Here is a 21,678-nt window from a genome sequence, read left to right as displayed (position 1 = left end):
GGCCAGGGTTAGCTAACCCTAACCCTGACCCTAAAGAAGGGGAAAGGTCACCTGAGGGCGGTAATAAGGGTCAGGGTTAGCTAAACCTAACCCTAACCCTGACCCTAAAGAAGGGGAAAGGTCACCTGAGGGCAGTAATAAGGGCCAGGGTTAGCTAACCCTAACCCTGACCCTAAAGAAGGGGAAAGGTCACCTGAGGGCGGTAATAAGGGTCAGGGTTAGCTAACCCTAACCCTAACCCTGACCCTAAAGAAGGGGAAAGGTCACCTGAGGGCGGTAATAAGGGCCAGGGTTAGCTAACCCTAACCCTAACCCTGACCCTAAAGAAGGGGAAAGGTCACCTGAGGGCGGTAATAAGGGTCAGGGTTAGCTAACCCTAACCCTGACCCTAAAGAAGGGGAAAGGTCACCTGAGGGCGGTAATAAGGGCCAGGGTTAGCTAACCCTAACCCTAACCCTGACCCTAAAGAAGGGGAAAGGTCACCTGAGGGCGGTAATAAGGGCCAGGGTTAGCTAACCCTAACCCTAACCCTGACCCTAAAGAAGGGGAAAGGTCACCTGAGGGCGGTAATAAGGGTCAGGGTTAGCTAACCCTAACCCTGACCCTAAAGAAGGGGAAAGGTCACCTGAGGGCGGTAATAAGGGCCAGGGTTAGCTAACCCTAACCCTAACCCTGACCCTAAAGAAGGGGAAAGGTCACCTGAGGGCGGTAATAAGGGCCAGGGTTAGCTAACCCTAACCCTGACCCTAAAGAAGGGGAAAGGTCACCTGAGGGCAGTAATAAGGGCCAGGGTTAGCTAACCCTAACCCTAACCCTGACCCTAAAGAAGGGGAAAGGTCACCTGAGGGCGGTAATAAGGGCCAGGGTTAGCTAACCCTAACCCTAACCCTGACCCTAAAGAAGGGGAAAGGTCACCTGAGGGCGGTAATAAGGGTCAGGGTTAGCTAACCCTAACCCTAACCCTGACCCTAAAGAAGGGGAAAGGTCACCTGAGGGCAGTAATAAGGGCCAGGGTTAGCTAACCCTAACCCTGACCCTAAAGAAGGGGAAAGGTCACCTGAGGGCGGTAATAAGGGTCAGGGTTAGCTAACCCTAACCCTAACCCTGACCCTAAAGAAGGGGAAAGGTCACCTGAGGGCAGTAATAAGGGCCAGGGTTAGCTAACCCTAACCCTGACCCTAAAGAAGGGGAAAGGTCACCTGAGGGCGGTAATAAGGGTCAGTAAAGGGTTGTTAGCAGAAGAAAGGCTGCGTTTAAAGAAATGTTGCATAACTTTCCCAAAAAGGGATATCCTACGAAACAGGTTTAAAGAGTTAGCGAGGTAACTGAGGAGAGAGCCAGGTACATTTCTATGGCAACAAGTCCTTCAGAACTATCCTGCTCGGGTGCAGGCTAACTCAGAGCTAACTCCATTCATCCTGAATTAAGTGTCTGAGCCACAAGTTGAGGACCAATGAAATTAGATTCCCTTCCTCTTGCAAAGATTGTGTCATCGTCCCTTTCATTCGAGGTATTTTATAATCAAATGGGTTTTTTTTGTGTGTAAAAAACGTCATTAAAATATGTATCACGTGACACATTTAGTAAGGACAACATTTGCTTTCCAAACTGTATGTTTTTCTCGCAATTATATTTTCACATTTGTTAAAGGCAAACTAACAGCCGTAACCAACCAGACATAGGATAGCAGTTCCCATTCAAGTCAGGACTGGCAGCTATTGCTAGTGTACCCATGAGTTTAACAGTTAAATTCTCAGGTTTAGAGGTTCCTAAACCCGGCTATGGATTATATGTCTATGGCCACAACGCAACAAGCTGTTCCACAGATAGAAGTGATTGGTATGCTTATCAATGCAGCAACAAGCTGTTCCACAGATAGAAGTGATTGGTATGCTTATCAATGCAGCAACAAGCTGTTCCACAGATAGAAGTGATTGGTATGCTTATCAATGCAGCAACAAGCTGTTCCACAGATAGAAGTGATTGGTATGCTTATCAATGCAGCAACAAGCTGTTCCACAGATAGAAGTGATTGGTATGCTTATCAATGCAGCAACAAGCTGTTCCACAGATAGAAGTGATTGGTATGCTTATCAATGCAGCAACAAGCTGTTCCACAGATAGAAGTGATTGGTATGCTTATCAATGCAGCAACAAGCTGTTCCACAGATAGAAGTGATTGGTATGCTTATCAATGCAGCAACAAGCTGTTCCACAGATAGAAGTGATTGGTATGCTTATCAATGCAGCAACAAGCTGTTCCACAGATAGAAGTGATTGGTATGCTTATCAATGCAGCAACAAGCTGTTCCACAGATAGAAGTGATTGGTATGCTTATCAATGCAGCAACAAGCTGTTCCACAGATAGAAGTGATTGGTATGCTTATCAATGCAGCAACAAGCTGTTCCACAGATAGAAGTGATTGGTATGCTTATCAATGCAGCAACAAGCTGTTCCACAGATAGAAGTGATTGGTATGCTTATCAATGCAGCAACAAGCTGTTCCACAGATAGAAGTGATTGGTATGCTTATCAATGCAGCAACAAGCTGTTCCACAGATAGAAGTGATTGGTATGCTTATCAATGCAGCAACAAGCTGTTCCACAGATAGAAGTGATTGGTATGCTTATCAATGCAGCAACAAGCTGTTCCACAGATAGAAGTGATTGGTATGCTTATCAATGCAGCAACAAGCTGTTCCACAGATAGAAGTGATTGGTATGCTTATCAATGCAGCAACAAGCTGTTCCACAGATAGAAGTGATTGGTATGCTTATCAATGCAGCAACAAGCTGTTCCACAGATAGAAGTGATTGGTATGCTTATCAATGCAGCAACAAGCTGTTCCACAGATAGAAGTGATTGGTATGCTTATCAATGCAGCAACAAGCTGTTCCACAGATAGAAGTGATTGGTATGCTTATCAATGCAGCAACAAGCTGTTCCACAGATAGAAGTGATTGGTATGCTTATCAATGCAGCAACAAGCTGTTCCACAGATAGAAGTGATTGGTATGCTTATCAATGCAGCAACAAGCTGTTCCACAGATAGAAGTGATTGGTATGCTTATCAATGCAATCCTAAGATAACGACAAGTAATACAATTAAAGCACTTCTAAAAGTCTATTTCACTCCTTAACCTGCTGAATCTGCAAGATCATTTTCTTTCATTTTGAATTTCGGCACAAATTAAAATGTGCCACCGACTCACCCATGGATTGATGTTTCAGCATAGTCTCAATGAAGAGCGGTCGACTAGCCAGGTGTGACATGAACGCAGAGTTACAAGCCTGCTAGAGTTAGAGGCAGGAGGACGAGCAATATCCACCGTTCGAGTACTTGGATGGAGTGTGAAGTTAACTGAAGCTGGTTAGCTTTAGAAAACCCTGAGTATCTCTATACCCCTCAGGTTGTCCAGAAATCCTGGTTGGAGGACTTACTTCCTGCTCATTCCCTTCTGATTCTGGAAATCTTATTTCCTGCTCATTCCCTTCTGATTCTGGAAATCTTCCAACTTGTATTTGAGGAAAACCTGGGAACTTTGTGGAAAGTTGCCAGAATTGTGCAACTCTAGTCTCAAATCAGACGCAATACACACTCATCCTAACAGGTGACCAATAAAAATACACAGTACACACTCATCCTAACAGGTGACCAATGAAAATACACAATACACACTCATCCTAACAGGTGACCAATGAAAATACACAGTACACACCCCTCCTAACTGGTGACCAATGTAGGCCATCCGCCCGTCAGCCAGACGTGTGATTGGGTAGCGCAGAGGAAGGGAAGAACGGTTAGCGAAGCGAGCTGATTGGCTGTCCTCCAGGGATCGGATGATGTCATCGATGATGCAGGTATTCTTGTCGTCGAGAAGACAGAGGTGGGAGAAAGAGTAGTTGAACCCCAACACTGGAACCTGGAGCTGAACGACAGCACGATGGAGCTGAAGAGAGAGAGAGAGAATTCTTTATTTCTGTGTTTCTTTACCAATCCATTCAAGCAGTAGCGATATCATTACACAGGAAACAAGGCTGTTCTTTTGGAACATGGAAGTACCTGTATGCATATAATATAATATATAATATACAGTTACACAGTATTTATGACTGTCATAAACCTACCCCCAACCCAACGTCATGACACATATAATATACAGTTACACAGTATTTATGACTGTCATAAACCTACCCCCAACCCAACGTCATGACACATATAATATACAGTGCAATCGGAGTATTCAGACCCCTTGACTTTTTCCACATTTTGTTATGTCACAGCATTACTCTAAAATTGATTAAATAGTTTTTTCCCCCCCATCATTAATCTACACACAACACCCCATAATGACATCACAATACCCCATAATGACATCACAATACCCCATAATGACATCACAATACCCCATAATGACATCACAATACCCCATAATGACATCACAATACCCCATAATGACATCACAATACCCCATAATGACAAAGCAAAAACAGGTTTCTAGAAACATGTGCACCTTTATTAAAACTGAAATATCACATTTACATTAGTATTCAGACCCTTTATTCAGTACTTTGTTGAAGCACCTTTGGCAGCGATTACAGCCTCAAGTCTTATTTGGTATGACACTACAAGCTTGGCACACCTGTATTTTGGGGATTTCTCCCATTCTTCTCTGCAGATCCTCTCAAGCTCTGTCAGGTTGGATGGGGAGCATCACAGCACAGCTTTTTTCAGATCTCTCCAGAGATGTTCAAGTCCGGACTCTGGCTGGGCCACTCAAGGACATTCAGAGACTTGTCCCAAAGCCACTCCTGCATTGTCTTGGCTGTGTGCTTAGGGTCGTTGTCCTGTTGGAAGGTGAACCTTCACCCCCTTCTGAGGTCCCGAGCGTTCTGGGGCAGGTTTTCATCGAGGATCTCATCTTTCCCTCGATCCTGACTAGTCTCCCAGTCCCTGCCGCTGAAAAACATCCCCACAGCATGATGCTGCCACCACCATGCTTCAACATAGGGAAGGTGACAGGTTTCCTCCAGACCTGACACTTGGCATTCAAGCCAAATAGTTCAATCTTGGTTTCATCAGACCAGAGAATCTTGTTTCTCATGGTCAAAGTCTTTTAGGTGCCTTTTGGCAAACTCCAAGCAGGCTGTCATGTGTCTTTTACTGAGGAGTGGCTACAATAAAGGCCTGATTGGTAGAGTGCTGCAGAGATGGTTGTCCTTCTGGAAGGTTCTCCCATCTCCATAGAGGAACTCTGGAGCTCTGTCAGAGTGACCATTGGGTTCTTGGTCACCTCCCTGACCAAGGCCCTTCTCCCACGATTGCTCAGTTTGGCCGGTCGGCCAGCTCTAGGAAGAGTCTTGGGTTTTCCAAACTTCTTTGATTTAAGAATGATGGAGGCCACTGTGTTCTTGGGGACCTTCAATGCTGCAGAAATGTTTTGGTACCCTTCCCCAGATCTGTGCCTCAACACAATCCTGTCTCGGAGCTCTACGAACAATTCCTTTGACCTCATGGTTTGGTTTTTGCTCTGACATGCACTGTCAACTGTGGGACCTTATATAGACAGGTGTCTAGGTGTCTTTCTAAGTCATGTCCAATCATTTAAATTTACCACAGGTGGACTCCAATCAAGTAGTAGAAACATCTCAAGGATGATCAATGGAAACAGGATGCACCGGAGCTCAATTTTGAGTCTCATAGCAAATGGTCTGAATACTTAAGGTATTTCTGTAAATAAATAAATAAAAAACATGCAAAAATGTCTTAAAAACTGTTTTCGCTCTGTCATTATGGGGTTTGTAGATTAATGAGGGGAAACTGTTTTCGCTCTGTCATTATGGGGTTTGTAGATTAATGAGGGGAAACTGTTTTCGCTCTGTCATTATGGGGTTTGTAGATTAATGAGGGGAAACTGTTTTCGCTCTGTCATTATGGGGTTTGTAGATTAATGAGGGGAAAAACTGTTTTCGCTCTGTCATTATGGGGTTTGTAGATTAATGAGGGGAAACTGTTTTCGCTCTGTCATTATGGGGTTTGTAGATTAATGAGGGGAAACTGTTTTCGCTCTGTCATTATGGGGTTTGTAGATTAATGAGGGGAAACTGTTTTCGTTCTGTCATTATGGGGTTTGTAGATTAATGAGGGGAAACTGTTTTCGCTCTGTCATTATGGGGTTTGTAGATTAATGAGGGGAAACTGTTTTCGCTCTGTCATTATGGGGTTTGTAGATTAATGAGGGGAAACTGTTTTCGCTCTGTCATTATGGGGTTTGTAGATTAATGAGGGGAAACTGTTTTCGTTCTGTCATTATGGGGTTTGTAGATTAATGAGGGGAAACTGTTTTCGCTCTGTCATTATGGGGTTTGTAGATTAATGAGGGGAAACTGTTTTCGCTCTGTCATTATGGGGTTTGTAGATTAATGAGGGGAAACTGTTTTCGCTCTGTCATTATGGGGTTTGTAGATTAATGAGGGGAAACTGTTTTCGCTCTGTCATTATGGGGTTTGTAGATTAATGAGGGGAAACTGTTTTCGCTCTGTCATTATGGGGTTTGTAGATTAATGAGGGGAAAACTGTTTTCGCTCTGTCATTATGGGGTTTGTAGATTAATGAGGGGAAACTGTTTTCGCTCTGTCATTATGGGGTTTGTAGATTAATGAGGGGAAACTGTTTTCGCTCTGTCATTATGGGGTTTGTAGATTAATGAGGGGAAACTGTTTTCGCTCTGTCATTATGGGGTTTGTAGATTAATGAGGGGAAACTGTTTTCGCTCTGTCATTATGGGGTTTGTAGATTAATGAGGGGAAAATGTTTTCGCTCTGTCATTATGGGGTTTGTAGATTAATGAGGGGAAACTGTTTTCGCTCTGTCATTATGGGGTTTGTAGATTAATGAGGGGAAACTGTTTTCGCTCTGTCATTATGGGGTTTGTAGATTAATGAGGGGAAACTGTTTTCGCTCTGTCATTATGGGGTTTGTAGATTAATGAGGGGAAAAACTGTTTTCGCTCTGTCATTATGGGGTTTGTAGATTAATGAGGGGAAACTGTTTTCGCTCTGTCATTATGGGGTTTGTAGATTAATGAGGGGAAACTGTTTTCGCTCTGTCATTATGGGGTTTGTAGATTAATGAGGGGAAACTGTTTTCGCTCTGTCATTATGGGGTTTGTAGATTAATGAGGGGAAAAACTGTTTTCGCTCTGTCATTATGGGGTTTGTAGATTAATGAGGGGAAACTGTTTTCGCTCTGTCATTATGGGGTTTGTAGATTAATGAGGGGAAACTGTTTTCGCTCTGTCATTATGGGGTTTGTAGATTAATGAGGGGAAACTGTTTTCGCTCTGTCATTATGGGGTTTGTAGATTAATGAGGGGAAAATGTTTTCGCTCTGTCATTATGGGGTTTGTAGATTAATGAGGGGAAACTGTTTTCGCTCTGTCATTATGGGGTTTGTAGATTAATGAGGGGAAACTGTTTTCGCTCTGTCATTATGGGGTTTGTAGATTAATGAGGGGAAAACTGTTTTCGCTCTGTCATTATGGGGTTTGTAGATTAATGAGGGGAAACTGTTTTCGCTCTGTCATTATGGGGTTTGTAGATTAATGAGGGGAAACTGTTTTCGCTCTGTCATTATGGGGTTTGTAGATTAATGAGGGGAAACTGTTTTCGCTCTGTCATTATGGGGTTTGTAGATTAATGAGGGGAAACTGTTTTCGCTCTGTCATTATGGGGTTTGTAGATTAATGAGGGGAAACTGTTTTCGCTCTGTCATTATGGGGTTTGTAGATTAATGAGGGGAAACTGTTTTCGCTCTGTCATTATGGGGTTTGTAGATTAATGAGGGGAAACTGTTTTCGCTCTGTCATTATGGGGTTTGTAGATTAATGAGGGGAAACTGTTTTCGCTCTGTCATTATGGGGTTTGTAGATTAATGAGGGGAAACTGTTTTCGCTCTGTCATTATGGGGTTTGTAGATTAATGAGGGGAAACTGTTTTCGCTCTGTCATTATGGGGTTTGTAGATTAATGAGGGGAAACTGTTTTCGCTCTGTCATTATGGGGTTTGTAGATTAATGAGGGGAAACTGTTTTCGCTCTGTCATTATGGGGTTTGTAGATTAATGAGGGGAAACTGTTTTCGCTCTGTCATTATGGGGTTTGTAGATTAATGAGGGGAAACTGTTTTCGCTCTGTCATTATGGGGTTTGTAGATTAATGAGGGGAAACTGTTTTCGCTCTGTCATTATGGGGTTTGTAGATTAATGAGGGGAAACTGTTTTCGCTCTGTCATTATGGGGTTTGTAGATTAATGAGGGGAAACTGTTTTCGCTCTGTCATTATGGGGTTTGTAGATTAATGAGGGGAAACTGTTTTCGCTCTGTCATTATGGGGTTTGTAGATTAATGAGGGGAAACTGTTTTCGCTCTGTCATTATGGGGTTTGTAGATTAATGAGGGGAAACTGTTTTCGCTCTGTCATTATGGGGTTTGTAGATTAATGAGGGGAAAAACTGTTTTCGCTCTGTCATTATGGGGTTTGTAGATTAATGAGGGGAAAACTGTTTTCGCTCTGTCATTATGGGGTTTGTAGATTAATGAGGGGAAACTGTTTTCGCTCTGTCATTATGGGGTTTGTAGATTAATGAGGGGAAACTGTTTTCGCTCTGTCATTATGGGGTTTGTAGATTAATGAGGGGAAACTGTTTTCGCTCTGTCATTATGGGGTTTGTAGATTAATGAGGGGAAACTGTTTTCGCTCTGTCATTATGGGGTTTGTAGATTAATGAGGGGAAACTGTTTTCGCTCTGTCATTATGGGGTTTGTAGATTAATGAGGGGAAACTGTTTTCGCTCTGTCATTATGGGGTTTGTAGATTAATGAGGGGAAACTGTTTTCGCTCTGTCATTATGGGGTTTGTAGATTAATGAGGGGAAACTGTTTTCGCTCTGTCATTATGGGGTTTGTAGATTAATGAGGGGAAACTGTTTTCGCTCTGTCATTATGGGGTTTGTAGATTAATGAGGGGAAACTGTTTTCGCTCTGTCATTATGGGGTTTGTAGATTAATGAGGGGAAACTGTTTTCGCTCTGTCATTATGGGGTTTGTAGATTAATGAGGGGAAACTGTTTTCGCTCTGTCATTATGGGGTTTGTAGATTAATGAGGGGAAACTGTTTTCGCTCTGTCATTATGGGGTTTGTAGATTAATGAGGGGAAACTGTTTTCGCTCTGTCATTATGGGGTTTGTAGATTAATGAGGGGAAACTGTTTTCGCTCTGTCATTATGGGGTTTGTAGATTAATGAGGGGAAACTGTTTTCGCTCTGTCATTATGGGGTTTGTAGATTAATGAGGGGAAAACTGTTTTCGCTCTGTCATTATGGGGTTTGTAGATTAATGAGGGGAAACTGTTTTCGCTCTGTCATTATGGGGTTTGTAGATTAATGAGGGGAAACTGTTTTCGCTCTGTCATTATGGGGTTTGTAGATTAATGAGGGGAAAACTGTTTTCGCTCTGTCATTATGGGGTTTGTAGATTAATGAGGGGAAACTGTTTTCGCTCTGTCATTATGGGGTTTGTAGATTAATGAGGGGAAACTGTTTTCGCTCTGTCATTATGGGGTTTGTAGATTAATGAGGGGAAACTGTTTTCGCTCTGTCATTATGGGGTTTGTAGATTAATGAGGGGAAACTGTTTTCGCTCTGTCATTATGGGGTTTGTAGATTAATGAGGGGAAACTGTTTTCGCTCTGTCATTATGGGGTTTGTAGATTAATGAGGGGAAACTGTTTTCGCTCTGTCATTATGGGGTTTGTAGATTAATGAGGGGAAACTGTTTTCGCTCTGTCATTATGGGGTTTGTAGATTAATGAGGGGAAACTGTTTTCGCTCTGTCATTATGGGGTTTGTAGATTAATGAGGGGAAACTGTTTTCGCTCTGTCATTATGGGGTTTGTAGATTAATGAGGGGAAACTGTTTTCGCTCTGTCATTATGGGGTTTGTAGATTAATGAGGGGAAAACTGTTTTCGCTCTGTCATTATGGGGTTTGTAGATTAATGAGGGGAAACTGTTTTCGCTCTGTCATTATGGGGTTTGTAGATTAATGAGGGGAAACTGTTTTCGCTCTGTCATTATGGGGTTTGTAGATTAATGAGGGGAAACTGTTTTCGCTCTGTCATTATGGGGTTTGTAGATTAATGAGGGGAAACTGTTTTCGCTCTGTCATTATGGGGTTTGTAGATTAATGAGGGGAAACTGTTTTCGCTCTGTCATTATGGGGTTTGTAGATTAATGAGGGGAAAACTGTTTTCGCTCTGTCATTATGGGGTTTGTAGATTAATGAGGGGAAAACTGTTTTCGCTCTGTCATTATGGGGTTTGTAGATTAATGAGGGGAAAAACTGTTTTCGCTCTGTCATTATGGGGTTTGTAGATTAATGAGGGGAAACTGTTTTCGCTCTGTCATTATGGGGTTTGTAGATTAATGAGGGGAAAACTGTTTTCGCTCTGTCATTATGGGGTTTGTAGATTAATGAGGGGAAAACTGTTTTCGCTCTGTCATTATGGGGTTTGTAGATTAATGAGGGGAAAACTGTTTTCGCTCTGTCATTATGGGGTTTGTAGATTAATGAGGGGAAAACTGTTTTCGCTCTGTCATTATGGGGTTTGTAGATTAATGAGGGGAAACTGTTTTCGCTCTGTCATTATGGGGTTTGTAGATTAATGAGGGGAAACTGTTTTCGCTCTGTCATTATGGGGTTTGTAGATTAATGAGGGGAAACTGTTTTCGCTCTGTCATTATGGGGTTTGTAGATTAATGAGGGGAAACTGTTTTCGCTCTGTCATTATGGGGTTTGTAGATTAATGAGGGGAAACTGTTTTCGCTCTGTCATTATGGGGTTTGTAGATTAATGAGGGGAAACTGTTTTCGCTCTGTCATTATGGGGTTTGTAGATTAATGAGGGGAAAACTGTTTTCGCTCTGTCATTATGGGGTTTGTAGATTAATGAGGGGAAACTGTTTTCGCTCTGTCATTATGGGGTTTGTAGATTAATGAGGGGAAACTGTTTTCGCTCTGTCATTATGGGGTTTGTAGATTAATGAGGGGAAACTGTTTTCGCTCTGTCATTATGGGGTTTGTAGATTAATGAGGGGAAAACTGTTTTCGCTCTGTCATTATGGGGTTTGTAGATTAATGAGGGGAAACTGTTTTCGCTCTGTCATTATGGGGTTTGTAGATTAATGAGGGGAAACTGTTTTCGCTCTGTCATTATGGGGTTTGTAGATTAATGAGGGGAAACTGTTTTCGCTCTGTCATTATGGGGTTTGTAGATTAATGAGGGGAAAACTGTTTTCGCTCTGTCATTATGGGGTTTGTAGATTAATGAGGGGAAACTGTTTTCGCTCTGTCATTATGGGGTTTGTAGATTAATGAGGGGAAAACTGTTTTCGCTCTGTCATTATGGGGTTTGTAGATTAATGAGGGGAAAACTGTTTTCGCTCTGTCATTATGGGGTTTGTAGATTAATGAGGGGAAAAACTGTTTTCGCTCTGTCATTATGGGGTTTGTAGATTAATGAGGGGAAAACTGTTTTCGCTCTGTCATTATGGGGTTTGTAGATTAATGAGGGGAAAACTGTTTTCGCTCTGTCATTATGGGGTTTGTAGATTAATGAGGGGAAAACTGTTTTCGCTCTGTCATTATGGGGTTTGTAGATTAATGAGGGGAAAAACTGTTTTCGCTCTGTCATTATGGGGTTTGTAGATTAATGAGGGGAAAACTGTTTTCGCTCTGTCATTATGGGGTTTGTAGATTAATGAGGGGAAAACTGTTTTCGCTCTGTCATTATGGGGTTTGTAGATTAATGAGGGGAAAACTGTTTTCGCTCTGTCATTATGGGGTTTGTAGATTAATGAGGGGAAAAACTGTTTTCGCTCTGTCATTATGGGGTTTGTAGATTAATGAGGGGAAAACTGTTTTCGCTCTGTCATTATGGGGTTTGTAGATTAATGAGGGGAAAAACTGTTTTCGCTCTGTCATTATGGGGTTTGTAGATTAATGAGGGGAAAACTGTTTTCGCTCTGTCATTATGGGGTTTGTAGATTAATGAGGGGAAACTGTTTTCGCTCTGTCATTATGGGGTTTGTAGATTAATGAGGGGAAAACTGTTTTCGCTCTGTCATTATGGGGTTTGTAGATTAATGAGGGGAAAAACTGTTTTCGCTCTGTCATTATGGGGTTTGTAGATTAATGAGGGGAAAACTGTTTTCGCTCTGTCATTATGGGGTTTGTAGATTAATGAGGGGAAAAACTGTTTTCGCTCTGTCATTATGGGGTTTGTAGATTAATGAGGGGAAACTGTTTTCGCTCTGTCATTATGGGGTTTGTAGATTAATGAGGGGAAACTGTTTTCGCTCTGTCATTATGGGGTTTGTAGATTAATGAGGGGAAACTGTTTTCGCTCTGTCATTATGGGGTTTGTAGATTAATGAGGGGAAAACTGTTTTCGCTCTGTCATTATGGGGTTTGTAGATTAATGAGGGGAAACTGTTTTCGCTCTGTCATTATGGGGTTTGTAGATTAATGAGGGGAAACTGTTTTCGCTCTGTCATTATGGGGTTTGTAGATTAATGAGGGGAAAATGTTTTCGCTCTGTCATTATGGGGTTTGTAGATTAATGAGGGGAAACTGTTTTCGCTCTGTCATTATGGGGTTTGTAGATTAATGAGGGGAAACTGTTTTCGCTCTGTCATTATGGGGTTTGTAGATTAATGAGGGGAAACTGTTTTCGCTCTGTCATTATGGGGTTTGTAGATTAATGAGGGGAAAAACTGTTTTCGCTCTGTCATTATGGGGTTTGTAGATTAATGAGGGGAAACTGTTTTCGCTCTGTCATTATGGGGTTTGTAGATTAATGAGGGGAAACTGTTTTCGCTCTGTCATTATGGGGTTTGTAGATTAATGAGGGGAAAACTGTTTTCGCTCTGTCATTATGGGGTTTGTAGATTAATGAGGGGAAAACTGTTTTCGCTCTGTCATTATGGGGTTTGTAGATTAATGAGGGGAAACTGTTTTCGCTCTGTCATTATGGGGTTTGTAGATTAATGAGGGGAAAACTGTTTTCGCTCTGTCATTATGGGGTTTGTAGATTAATGAGGGGAAAACTGTTTTCGCTCTGTCATTATGGGGTTTGTAGATTAATGAGGGGAAACTGTTTTCGCTCTGTCATTATGGGGTTTGTAGATTAATGAGGGGAAACTGTTTTCGCTCTGTCATTATGGGGTTTGTAGATTAATGAGGGGAAAACTGTTTTCGCTCTGTCATTATGGGGTTTGTAGATTAATGAGGGGAAACTGTTTTCGCTCTGTCATTATGGGGTTTGTAGATTAATGAGGGGAAACTGTTTTCGCTCTGTCATTATGGGGTTTGTAGATTAATGAGGGGAAAACTGTTTTCGCTCTGTCATTATGGGGTTTGTAGATTAATGAGGGGAAACTGTTTTCGCTCTGTCATTATGGGGTTTGTAGATTAATGAGGGGAAAACTGTTTTCGCTCTGTCATTATGGGGTTTGTAGATTAATGAGGGGAAAACTGTTTTCGCTCTGTCATTATGGGGTTTGTAGATTAATGAGGGGAAACTGTTTTCGCTCTGTCATTATGGGGTTTGTAGATTAATGAGGGGAAACTGTTTTCGCTCTGTCATTATGGGGTTTGTAGATTAATGAGGGGAAACTGTTTTCGCTCTGTCATTATGGGGTTTGTAGATTAATGAGGGGAAACTGTTTTCGCTCTGTCATTATGGGGTTTGTAGATTAATGAGGGGAAACTGTTTTCGCTCTGTCATTATGGGGTTTGTAGATTAATGAGGGGAAACTGTTTTCGCTCTGTCATTATGGGGTTTGTAGATTAATGAGGGGAAACTGTTTTCGCTCTGTCATTATGGGGTTTGTAGATTAATGAGGGGAAAACTGTTTTCGCTCTGTCATTATGGGGTTTGTAGATTAATGAGGGGAAAACTGTTTTCGCTCTGTCATTATGGGGTTTGTAGATTAATGAGGGGAAACTGTTTTCGCTCTGTCATTATGGGGTTTGTAGATTAATGAGGGGAAACTGTTTTCGCTCTGTCATTATGGGGTTTGTAGATTAATGAGGGGAAACTGTTTTCGCTCTGTCATTATGGGGTTTGTAGATTAATGAGGGGAAACTGTTTTCGCTCTGTCATTATGGGGTTTGTAGATTAATGAGGGGAAAACTGTTTTCGCTCTGTCATTATGGGGTTTGTAGATTAATGAGGGGAAACTGTTTTCGCTCTGTCATTATGGGGTTTGTAGATTAATGAGGGGAAACTGTTTTCGCTCTGTCATTATGGGGTTTGTAGATTAATGAGGGGAAACTGTTTTCGCTCTGTCATTATGGGGTTTGTAGATTAATGAGGGGAAACTGTTTTCGCTCTGTCATTATGGGGTTTGTAGATTAATGAGGGGAAACTGTTTTCGCTCTGTCATTATGGGGTTTGTAGATTAATGAGGGGAAACTGTTTTCGCTCTGTCATTATGGGGTTTGTAGATTAATGAGGGGAAACTGTTTTCGCTCTGTCATTATGGGGTTTGTAGATTAATGAGGGGAAACTGTTTTCGCTCTGTCATTATGGGGTTTGTAGATTAATGAGGGGAAACTGTTTTCGCTCTGTCATTATGGGGTTTGTAGATTAATGAGGGGAAACTGTTTTCGCTCTGTCATTATGGGGTTTGTAGATTAATGAGGGGAAAACTGTTTTCGCTCTGTCATTATGGGGTTTGTAGATTAATGAGGGGAAAAACTGTTTTCGCTCTGTCATTATGGGGTTTGTAGATTAATGAGGGGAAACTGTTTTCGCTCTGTCATTATGGGGTTTGTAGATTAATGAGGGGAAACTGTTTTCGCTCTGTCATTATGGGGTTTGTAGATTAATGAGGGGAAAACTGTTTTCGCTCTGTCATTATGGGGTTTGTAGATTAATGAGGGGAAAAACTGTTTTCGCTCTGTCATTATGGGGTTTGTAGATTAATGAGGGGAAACTGTTTTCGCTCTGTCATTATGGGGTTTGTAGATTAATGAGGGGAAACTGTTTTCGCTCTGTCATTATGGGGTTTGTAGATTAATGAGGGGAAACTGTTTTCGCTCTGTCATTATGGGGTTTGTAGATTAATGAGGGGAAACTGTTTTCGCTCTGTCATTATGGGGTTTGTAGATTAATGAGGGGAAACTGTTTTCGCTCTGTCATTATGGGGTTTGTAGATTAATGAGGGGAAACTGTTTTCGCTCTGTCATTATGGGGTTTGTAGATTAATGAGGGGAAAAACTGTTTTCGCTCTGTCATTATGGGGTTTGTAGATTAATGAGGGGAAACTGTTTTCGCTCTGTCATTATGGGGTTTGTAGATTAATGAGGGGAAACTGTTTTCGCTCTGTCATTATGGGGTTTGTAGATTAATGAGGGGAAACTGTTTTCGCTCTGTCATTATGGGGTTTGTAGATTAATGAGGGGAAAACTGTTTTCGCTCTGTCATTATGGGGTTTGTAGATTAATGAGGGGAAACTGTTTTCGCTCTGTCATTATGGGGTTTGTAGATTAATGAGGGGAAACTGTTTTCGCTCTGTCATTATGGGGTTTGTAGATTAATGAGGGGAAACTGTTTTCGCTCTGTCATTATGGGGTTTGTAGATTAATGAGGGGAAAACTGTTTTCGCTCTGTCATTATGGGGTTTGTAGATTAATGAGGGGAAACTGTTTTCGCTCTGTCATTATGGGGTTTGTAGATTAATGAGGGGAAAACTGTTTTCGCTCTGTCATTATGGGGTTTGTAGATTAATGAGGGGAAAACTGTTTTCGCTCTGTCATTATGGGGTTTGTAGATTAATGAGGGGAAAACTGTTTTCGCTCTGTCATTATGGGGTTTGTAGATTAATGAGGGGAAACTGTTTTCGCTCTGTCATTATGGGGTTTGTAGATTAATGAGGGGAAAACTGTTTTCGCTCTGTCATTATGGGGTTTGTAGATTAATGAGGGGAAAACTGTTTTCGCTCTGTCATTATGGGGTTTGTAGATTAATGAGGGGAAAACTGTTTTCGCTCTGTCATTATGGGGTTTGTAGATTAATGAGGGGAAAACTGTTTTCGCTCTGTCATTATGGGGTTTGTAGATTAATGAGGGGAAAAACTGTTTTCGCTCTGTCATTATGGGGTTTGTAGATTAATGAGGGGAAACTGTTTTCGCTCTGTCATTATGGGGTTTGTAGATTAATGAGGGGAAAACTGTTTTCGCTCTGTCATTATGGGGTTTGTAGATTAATGAGGGGAAAAACTGTTTTCGCTCTGTCATTATGGGGTTTGTAGATTAATGAGGGGAAAACTGTTTTCGCTCTGTCATTATGGGGTTTGTAGATTAATGAGGGGAAAAACTGTTTTCGCTCTGTCATTATGGGGTTTGTAGATTAATGAGGGGAAAACTGTTTTCGCTCTGTCATTATGGGGTTTGTAGATTAATGAGGGGAAACTGTTTTCGCTCTGTCATTATGGGGTTTGTAGATTAATGAGGGGAAACTGTTTTCGCTCTGTCATTATGGGGTTTGTAGATTAATGAGGGGAAACTGTTTTCGCTCTGTCATTATGGGGTTTGTAGATTAATGAGGGGAAACTGTTTTCGCTCTGTCATTATGGGGTTTGTAGATTAATGAGGGGAAACTGTTTTCGCTCTGTCATTATGGGGTTTGTAGATTAATGAGGGGAAAAACTGTTTTCGCTCTGTCATTATGGGGTTTGTAGATTAATGAGGGGAAACTGTTTTCGCTCTGTCATTATGGGGTTTGTAGATTAATGAGGGGAAACTGTTTTCGCTCTGTCATTATGGGGTTTGTAGATTAATGAGGGGAAACTGTTTTCGCTCTGTCATTATGGGGTTTGTAGATTAATGAGGGGAAAAACTGTTTTCGCTCTGTCATTATGGGGTTTGTAGATTAATGAGGGGAAACTGTTTTCGCTCTGTCATTATGGGGTTTGTAGATTAATGAGGGGAAACTGTTTTCGCTCTGTCATTATGGGGTTTGTAGATTAATGAGGGGAAACTGTTTTCGCTCTGTCATTATGGGGTTTGTAGATTAATGAGGGGAAAAACTGTTTTCGCTCTGTCATTATGGGGTTTGTAGATTAATGAGGGGAAACTGTTTTCGCTCTGTCATTATGGGGTTTGTAGATTAATGAGGGGAAAAACTGTTTTCGCTCTGTCATTATGGGGTTTGTAGATTAATGAGGGGAAAAACTGTTTTCGCTCTGTCATTATGGGGTTTGTAGATTAATGAGGGGAAAAACTGTTTTCGCTCTGTCATTATGGGGTTTGTAGATTAATGAGGGGAAAAACTGTTTTCGCTCTGTCATTATGGGGTTTGTAGATTAATGAGGGGAAAAACTGTTTTCGCTCTGTCATTATGGGGTTTGTAGATTAATGAGGGGAAAAACTGTTTTCGCTCTGTCATTATGGGGTTTGTAGATTAATGAGGGGAAAAACTGTTTTCGCTCTGTCATTATGGGGTTTGTAGATTAATGAGGGGAAAAACTGTTTTCGCTCTGTCATTATGGGGTTTGTAGATTAATGAGGGGAAACTGTTTTCGCTCTGTCATTATGGGGTTTGTAGATTAATGAGGGGAAAAACTGTTTTCGCTCTGTCATTATGGGGTTTGTAGATTAATGAGGGGAAAAACTGTTTTCGCTCTGTCATTATGGGGTTTGTAGATTAATGAGGGGAAAAACTGTTTTCGCTCTGTCATTATGGGGTTTGTAGATTAATGAGGGGAAAAACTGTTTTCGCTCTGTCATTATGGGGTTTGTAGATTAATGAGGGGAAACTGTTTTCGCTCTGTCATTATGGGGTTTGTAGATTAATGAGGGGAAACTGTTTTCGCTCTGTCATTATGGGGTTTGTAGATTAATGAGGGGAAAAACTGTTTTCGCTCTGTCATTATGGGGTTTGTAGATTAATGAGGGGAAAAACTGTTTTCGCTCTGTCATTATGGGGTTTGTAGATTAATGAGGGGAAAAACTGTTTTCGCTCTGTCATTATGGGGTTTGTAGATTAATGAGGGGAAAAACTGTTTTCGCTCTGTTATTATGGGGTTTGTAGATTAATGAGGGGAAACTGTTTTCGCTCTGTCATTATGGGGTTTGTAGATTAATGAGGGGAAACTGTTTTCGCTCTGTCATTATGGGGTTTGTAGATTAATGAGGGGAAACTGTTTTCGCTCTGTCATTATGGGGTTTGTAGATTAATGAGGGGAAAAACTGTTTTCGCTCTGTCATTATGGGGTTTGTAGATTAATGAGGGGAAACTGTTTTCGCTCTGTCATTATGGGGTTTGTAGATTAATGAGGGGAAACTGTTTTCGCTCTGTCATTATGGGGTTTGTAGATTAATGAGGGGAAACTGTTTTCGCTCTGTCATTATGGGGTTTGTAGATTAATGAGGGGAAACTGTTTTCGCTCTGTCATTATGGGGTTTGTAGATTAATGAGGGGAAAAAATGATTTAATACATTTTATAACAAGGCTGTAACGTAACAAAATGTGAAAAAAGGGAAGGGGTCTGAATACTTTTAGAATGCACTGTATGCACCGATACTATAATCCACCTACTACCATATGGACCTGTATGTATATAATTATGTTCCTATAATTATACTGTTTGTATATGTCCAATAATACAATACAAACACTGTATTGGGAGAAGTATCCACAGATTAGGAAGTATTCTGTTCTGTTTCCATGGCAAGAAGACAATAGGGATCATGTGCGTGGTTACAGTTACTAGGAAACAGCGATGCCATTCACAGTGTGTGGGCGGAGTTATCACACACCTTGGAATGCTGCATATACCAGCGCTTGTGTGTGTGTATGGTCACTAGACTACCCATTACATACCATACCTCACTCTCAACAACAGAGCTTTAAACCCTAACATTGAACAATATTGGAAATAAATGTGTTGTTACTGACTGGATATAAATCAAATCCAATTTTATTTGTCACATGCTCCAAATACAACAGGTGAACACCTTACAGTGGCTGAGTCACTGGCCGTCCCTAGGAGGGGTGCGTCACTTGAGTGGGTTGAGTCACTGACGCGATCTTCCTGTCTGGGTTGGCGCCCCCCCTTGGGTTGTGCCGTGGTGAAGATCTTTGTGGGCTATACTCAGCCTTGTCTCAGTATGGTAAGTTGGTGGTTGAAGATATCCCTCTAATGGTGTGGGGGCTGTGCTTTGGCAAAGTGGGTGGGGTTATATCCTGCCTGTTTGGCCCTGTCCGGGGGTATCATCGGATGGGGCTACAGTGTCTCCTGACCCCTCCTCTCAGGCTCCAGTATTTATGCTGCAGTAGTTTATGTGTTGGGGGGCTAGGGTCAGTCTGTTATATCTGGAGTACTTCTCCTGTCTTATCCGGTGTCCTGTGTGAATTTAAGTATGCACTCTCTAATTCTCTCTTTCTCTCTGAGGACCTGAGCCCTAGGACCATACGTCAGGACTACCGGGCATGATGACTCCTTGCTGTCCCCAGTCCACCTGGTCATGCTGCTTTGTCAGTTTCAACTGTTCTGCCTGCGGCTATGGAACCCTGACCTGTTCACCGGACGTGCTACCTGTCCCAGACCTGCTGTTTTCAACTCTCTAGAGACAGCAGGAGCGGTAGAGATACTCTGAATGATCGGCTATGAAAAGCCAACTGACATTTACTCCTGAGGTGCTGACTTGCTGCACCCTCGACAACCACTGCGATTATTATTATTTGATGAACATTTGAACATCTTGGCCATGTTCTGTTATAATCTCCACCCGGAACAGCCAGAAGAAGACTGGCCACCCCTCATAGCCTGGTTCCTATCTAGGTTTCTTCCTAGGTTTTGGCCTTTCTAGGGAGTTTTTCCAAGCCACCGTGCTTCTACACCTGCATTGCTTGCTGTTTGGGGTTTTAGGCTGGGTTTCTGTACAGCACTTTGAGATATCAGCTGATGTAAGAAGGGCTATATAAATCAATTTGATTTGATTTGACTTGAAATGCTTACTTACAAGCCCTTAACCAACAATAGAGATTTAAGAAAATACCTAAAAAAAAAGTAAGAGATAAGAGTAACAAATAATTAAAGAGCAGCAGTAAATAACAATAGCGGGGATATATACAGGGGGTACCGGTGTCGAGGTAATATGTACATGTAGGTAGAGTTAAAGTGACTATGCATAGATAATAACAGAGTAGCAGCAGCGTAGAAGAGGGGAGGAGGGCAATGCAAATAGTCTGGGTAGCCATTTGATTAGCTGTTCACGAGTCTTATGGCTTGGGGGTAGAAGCTGTTAAGAAGCCTCTTGGACCAAGACTTGGCGCTTCGGTACCGTTTGCGGTAGCAGAGAGAACAGTCTATGACTGGGGTGGCTGGAGTCTGACAATTTTTATGGCCTTCTTCTGACACCGCCTGGTATAGAGGTCCTGGATGGCAGGAAGCTTGGCCCCAGTGATATACTGGGCCGTGTGCACTACCCTCTGTAGTGCCTTGCGGTCAGAAGCCGAGCAGTTGCCATACCAGGCAGTGATGCAACCCGTCAGGATGCTCTTGATGGTGCAGCTGTAGAACTTTTTGAGGATTTGAGGATCCATGCCAAATCTTTTCAGTCTCCTGACGGGGAATAGGCGTTGTCGTGCCCTCTTCACAACTGTCTTGGTATGTTTAAACCATGATAGCTTGTTGGTGATGTGGACACCAAGGAGCTTGAAGCTCTCAACCTGCTCCACTAAAGCCCGGTCGATGAGAATGGGGGCGTGCTCCGTCCTCCTTTTCCTGTAGTCCAAAATCATCTCCTTTGTCTTGATCACGTTGAGGGAGAAGTTGTTGTCCTGGCACCACACGGCCAGTTCTCTGACCTCCTCCATACAGGCTGTCTCTTCGTTGTCGGTGATCAGGTCTACTATTGTGTCATCGGCAAACTTAATGATGGTGTTGGAGTCGTGCCTGGCCATGCAGTCATGAGTGAACAGGGAGTACAGGAGGGGACTGAGCACACACCCGAGGGGCCCCCGTGTTGAAGATCAGCATGGCGGATGTGTTGTTACCTACTCTTATCACCTGGGGGTCTGCCTGTCAGGAAGTCCAGGATCCAGATGCAGAGGGAGGTATTTAGTCCCAGGGTCCTTAGCTTAGTGATGAGCTTTGAGGGGACTATGGTGTTGAACGCTGAGCTGTAAGTCAATGAACAGCATTCTCACATAGGTGTTCCTTTTGTCCAGGTGGGACAGGGCAGTGTAGAGTTAAATACAGATTTCATCATCTGTGGATCTGTTGGGGCGGTATGCAAATTGGAGTGGGTCTAGGGTTTCTGGGATAATGGTGTTGATGTGAGCTATGACCAGCCTTTCAAAGCATTTCATGGCTACAGATGTGAGTGCTACGGGTCAGTAGTCATTTAGGCAGGTTACCTTTGGTGTTCTTGGGCACAGGGACTATTGTGTTGTGCTTGAACATGTTGGCATTACAGACTCAGACAGGGACATGTTGAAAATGTCAGTAAAGACACTTGCCAGTTGGTCAGCGCATGCTCGGAGTACACGTCCACGGTAAGCCGTCTGGCCCTGCGGCCTTGTGAATGTTGACCTGTTTTAAGGTCT

The 21,678-nt window shown here is 42.2% G+C and overlaps 1 protein-coding gene across 2 annotated transcripts in view; it reads right to left on the bottom strand.

Moving 5' to 3' along the window:
- ptchd1 (patched domain containing 1) overlaps positions 1-21,678 on the bottom strand; it is a 141,308-nt gene that overhangs the window by 88,042 nt on the left and 31,588 nt on the right. For both annotated transcript variants that reach the window (XR_008760106.1, XM_055928143.1), the window contains exon 5: positions 3,723-3,953. Coding sequence is in view for 1 of the 2 variants with exons in the window: in XM_055928143.1 (XP_055784118.1) it covers positions 3,723-3,953 (231 nt within the window). In the remaining variant the exon portion in view is untranslated. The remainder of the gene's footprint in view (positions 1-3,722; positions 3,954-21,678) is intronic.

This window comes from Salvelinus fontinalis, chromosome 7 (genome assembly GCF_029448725.1).
Source record: "Salvelinus fontinalis isolate EN_2023a chromosome 7, ASM2944872v1, whole genome shotgun sequence".
NCBI classification, from domain to species: Eukaryota; Metazoa; Chordata; class Actinopteri; order Salmoniformes; family Salmonidae; genus Salvelinus; species Salvelinus fontinalis.
Note: the sequence above shows the minus strand (reverse complement) of the source record. Positions and strands in the feature narration are given on the sequence as shown.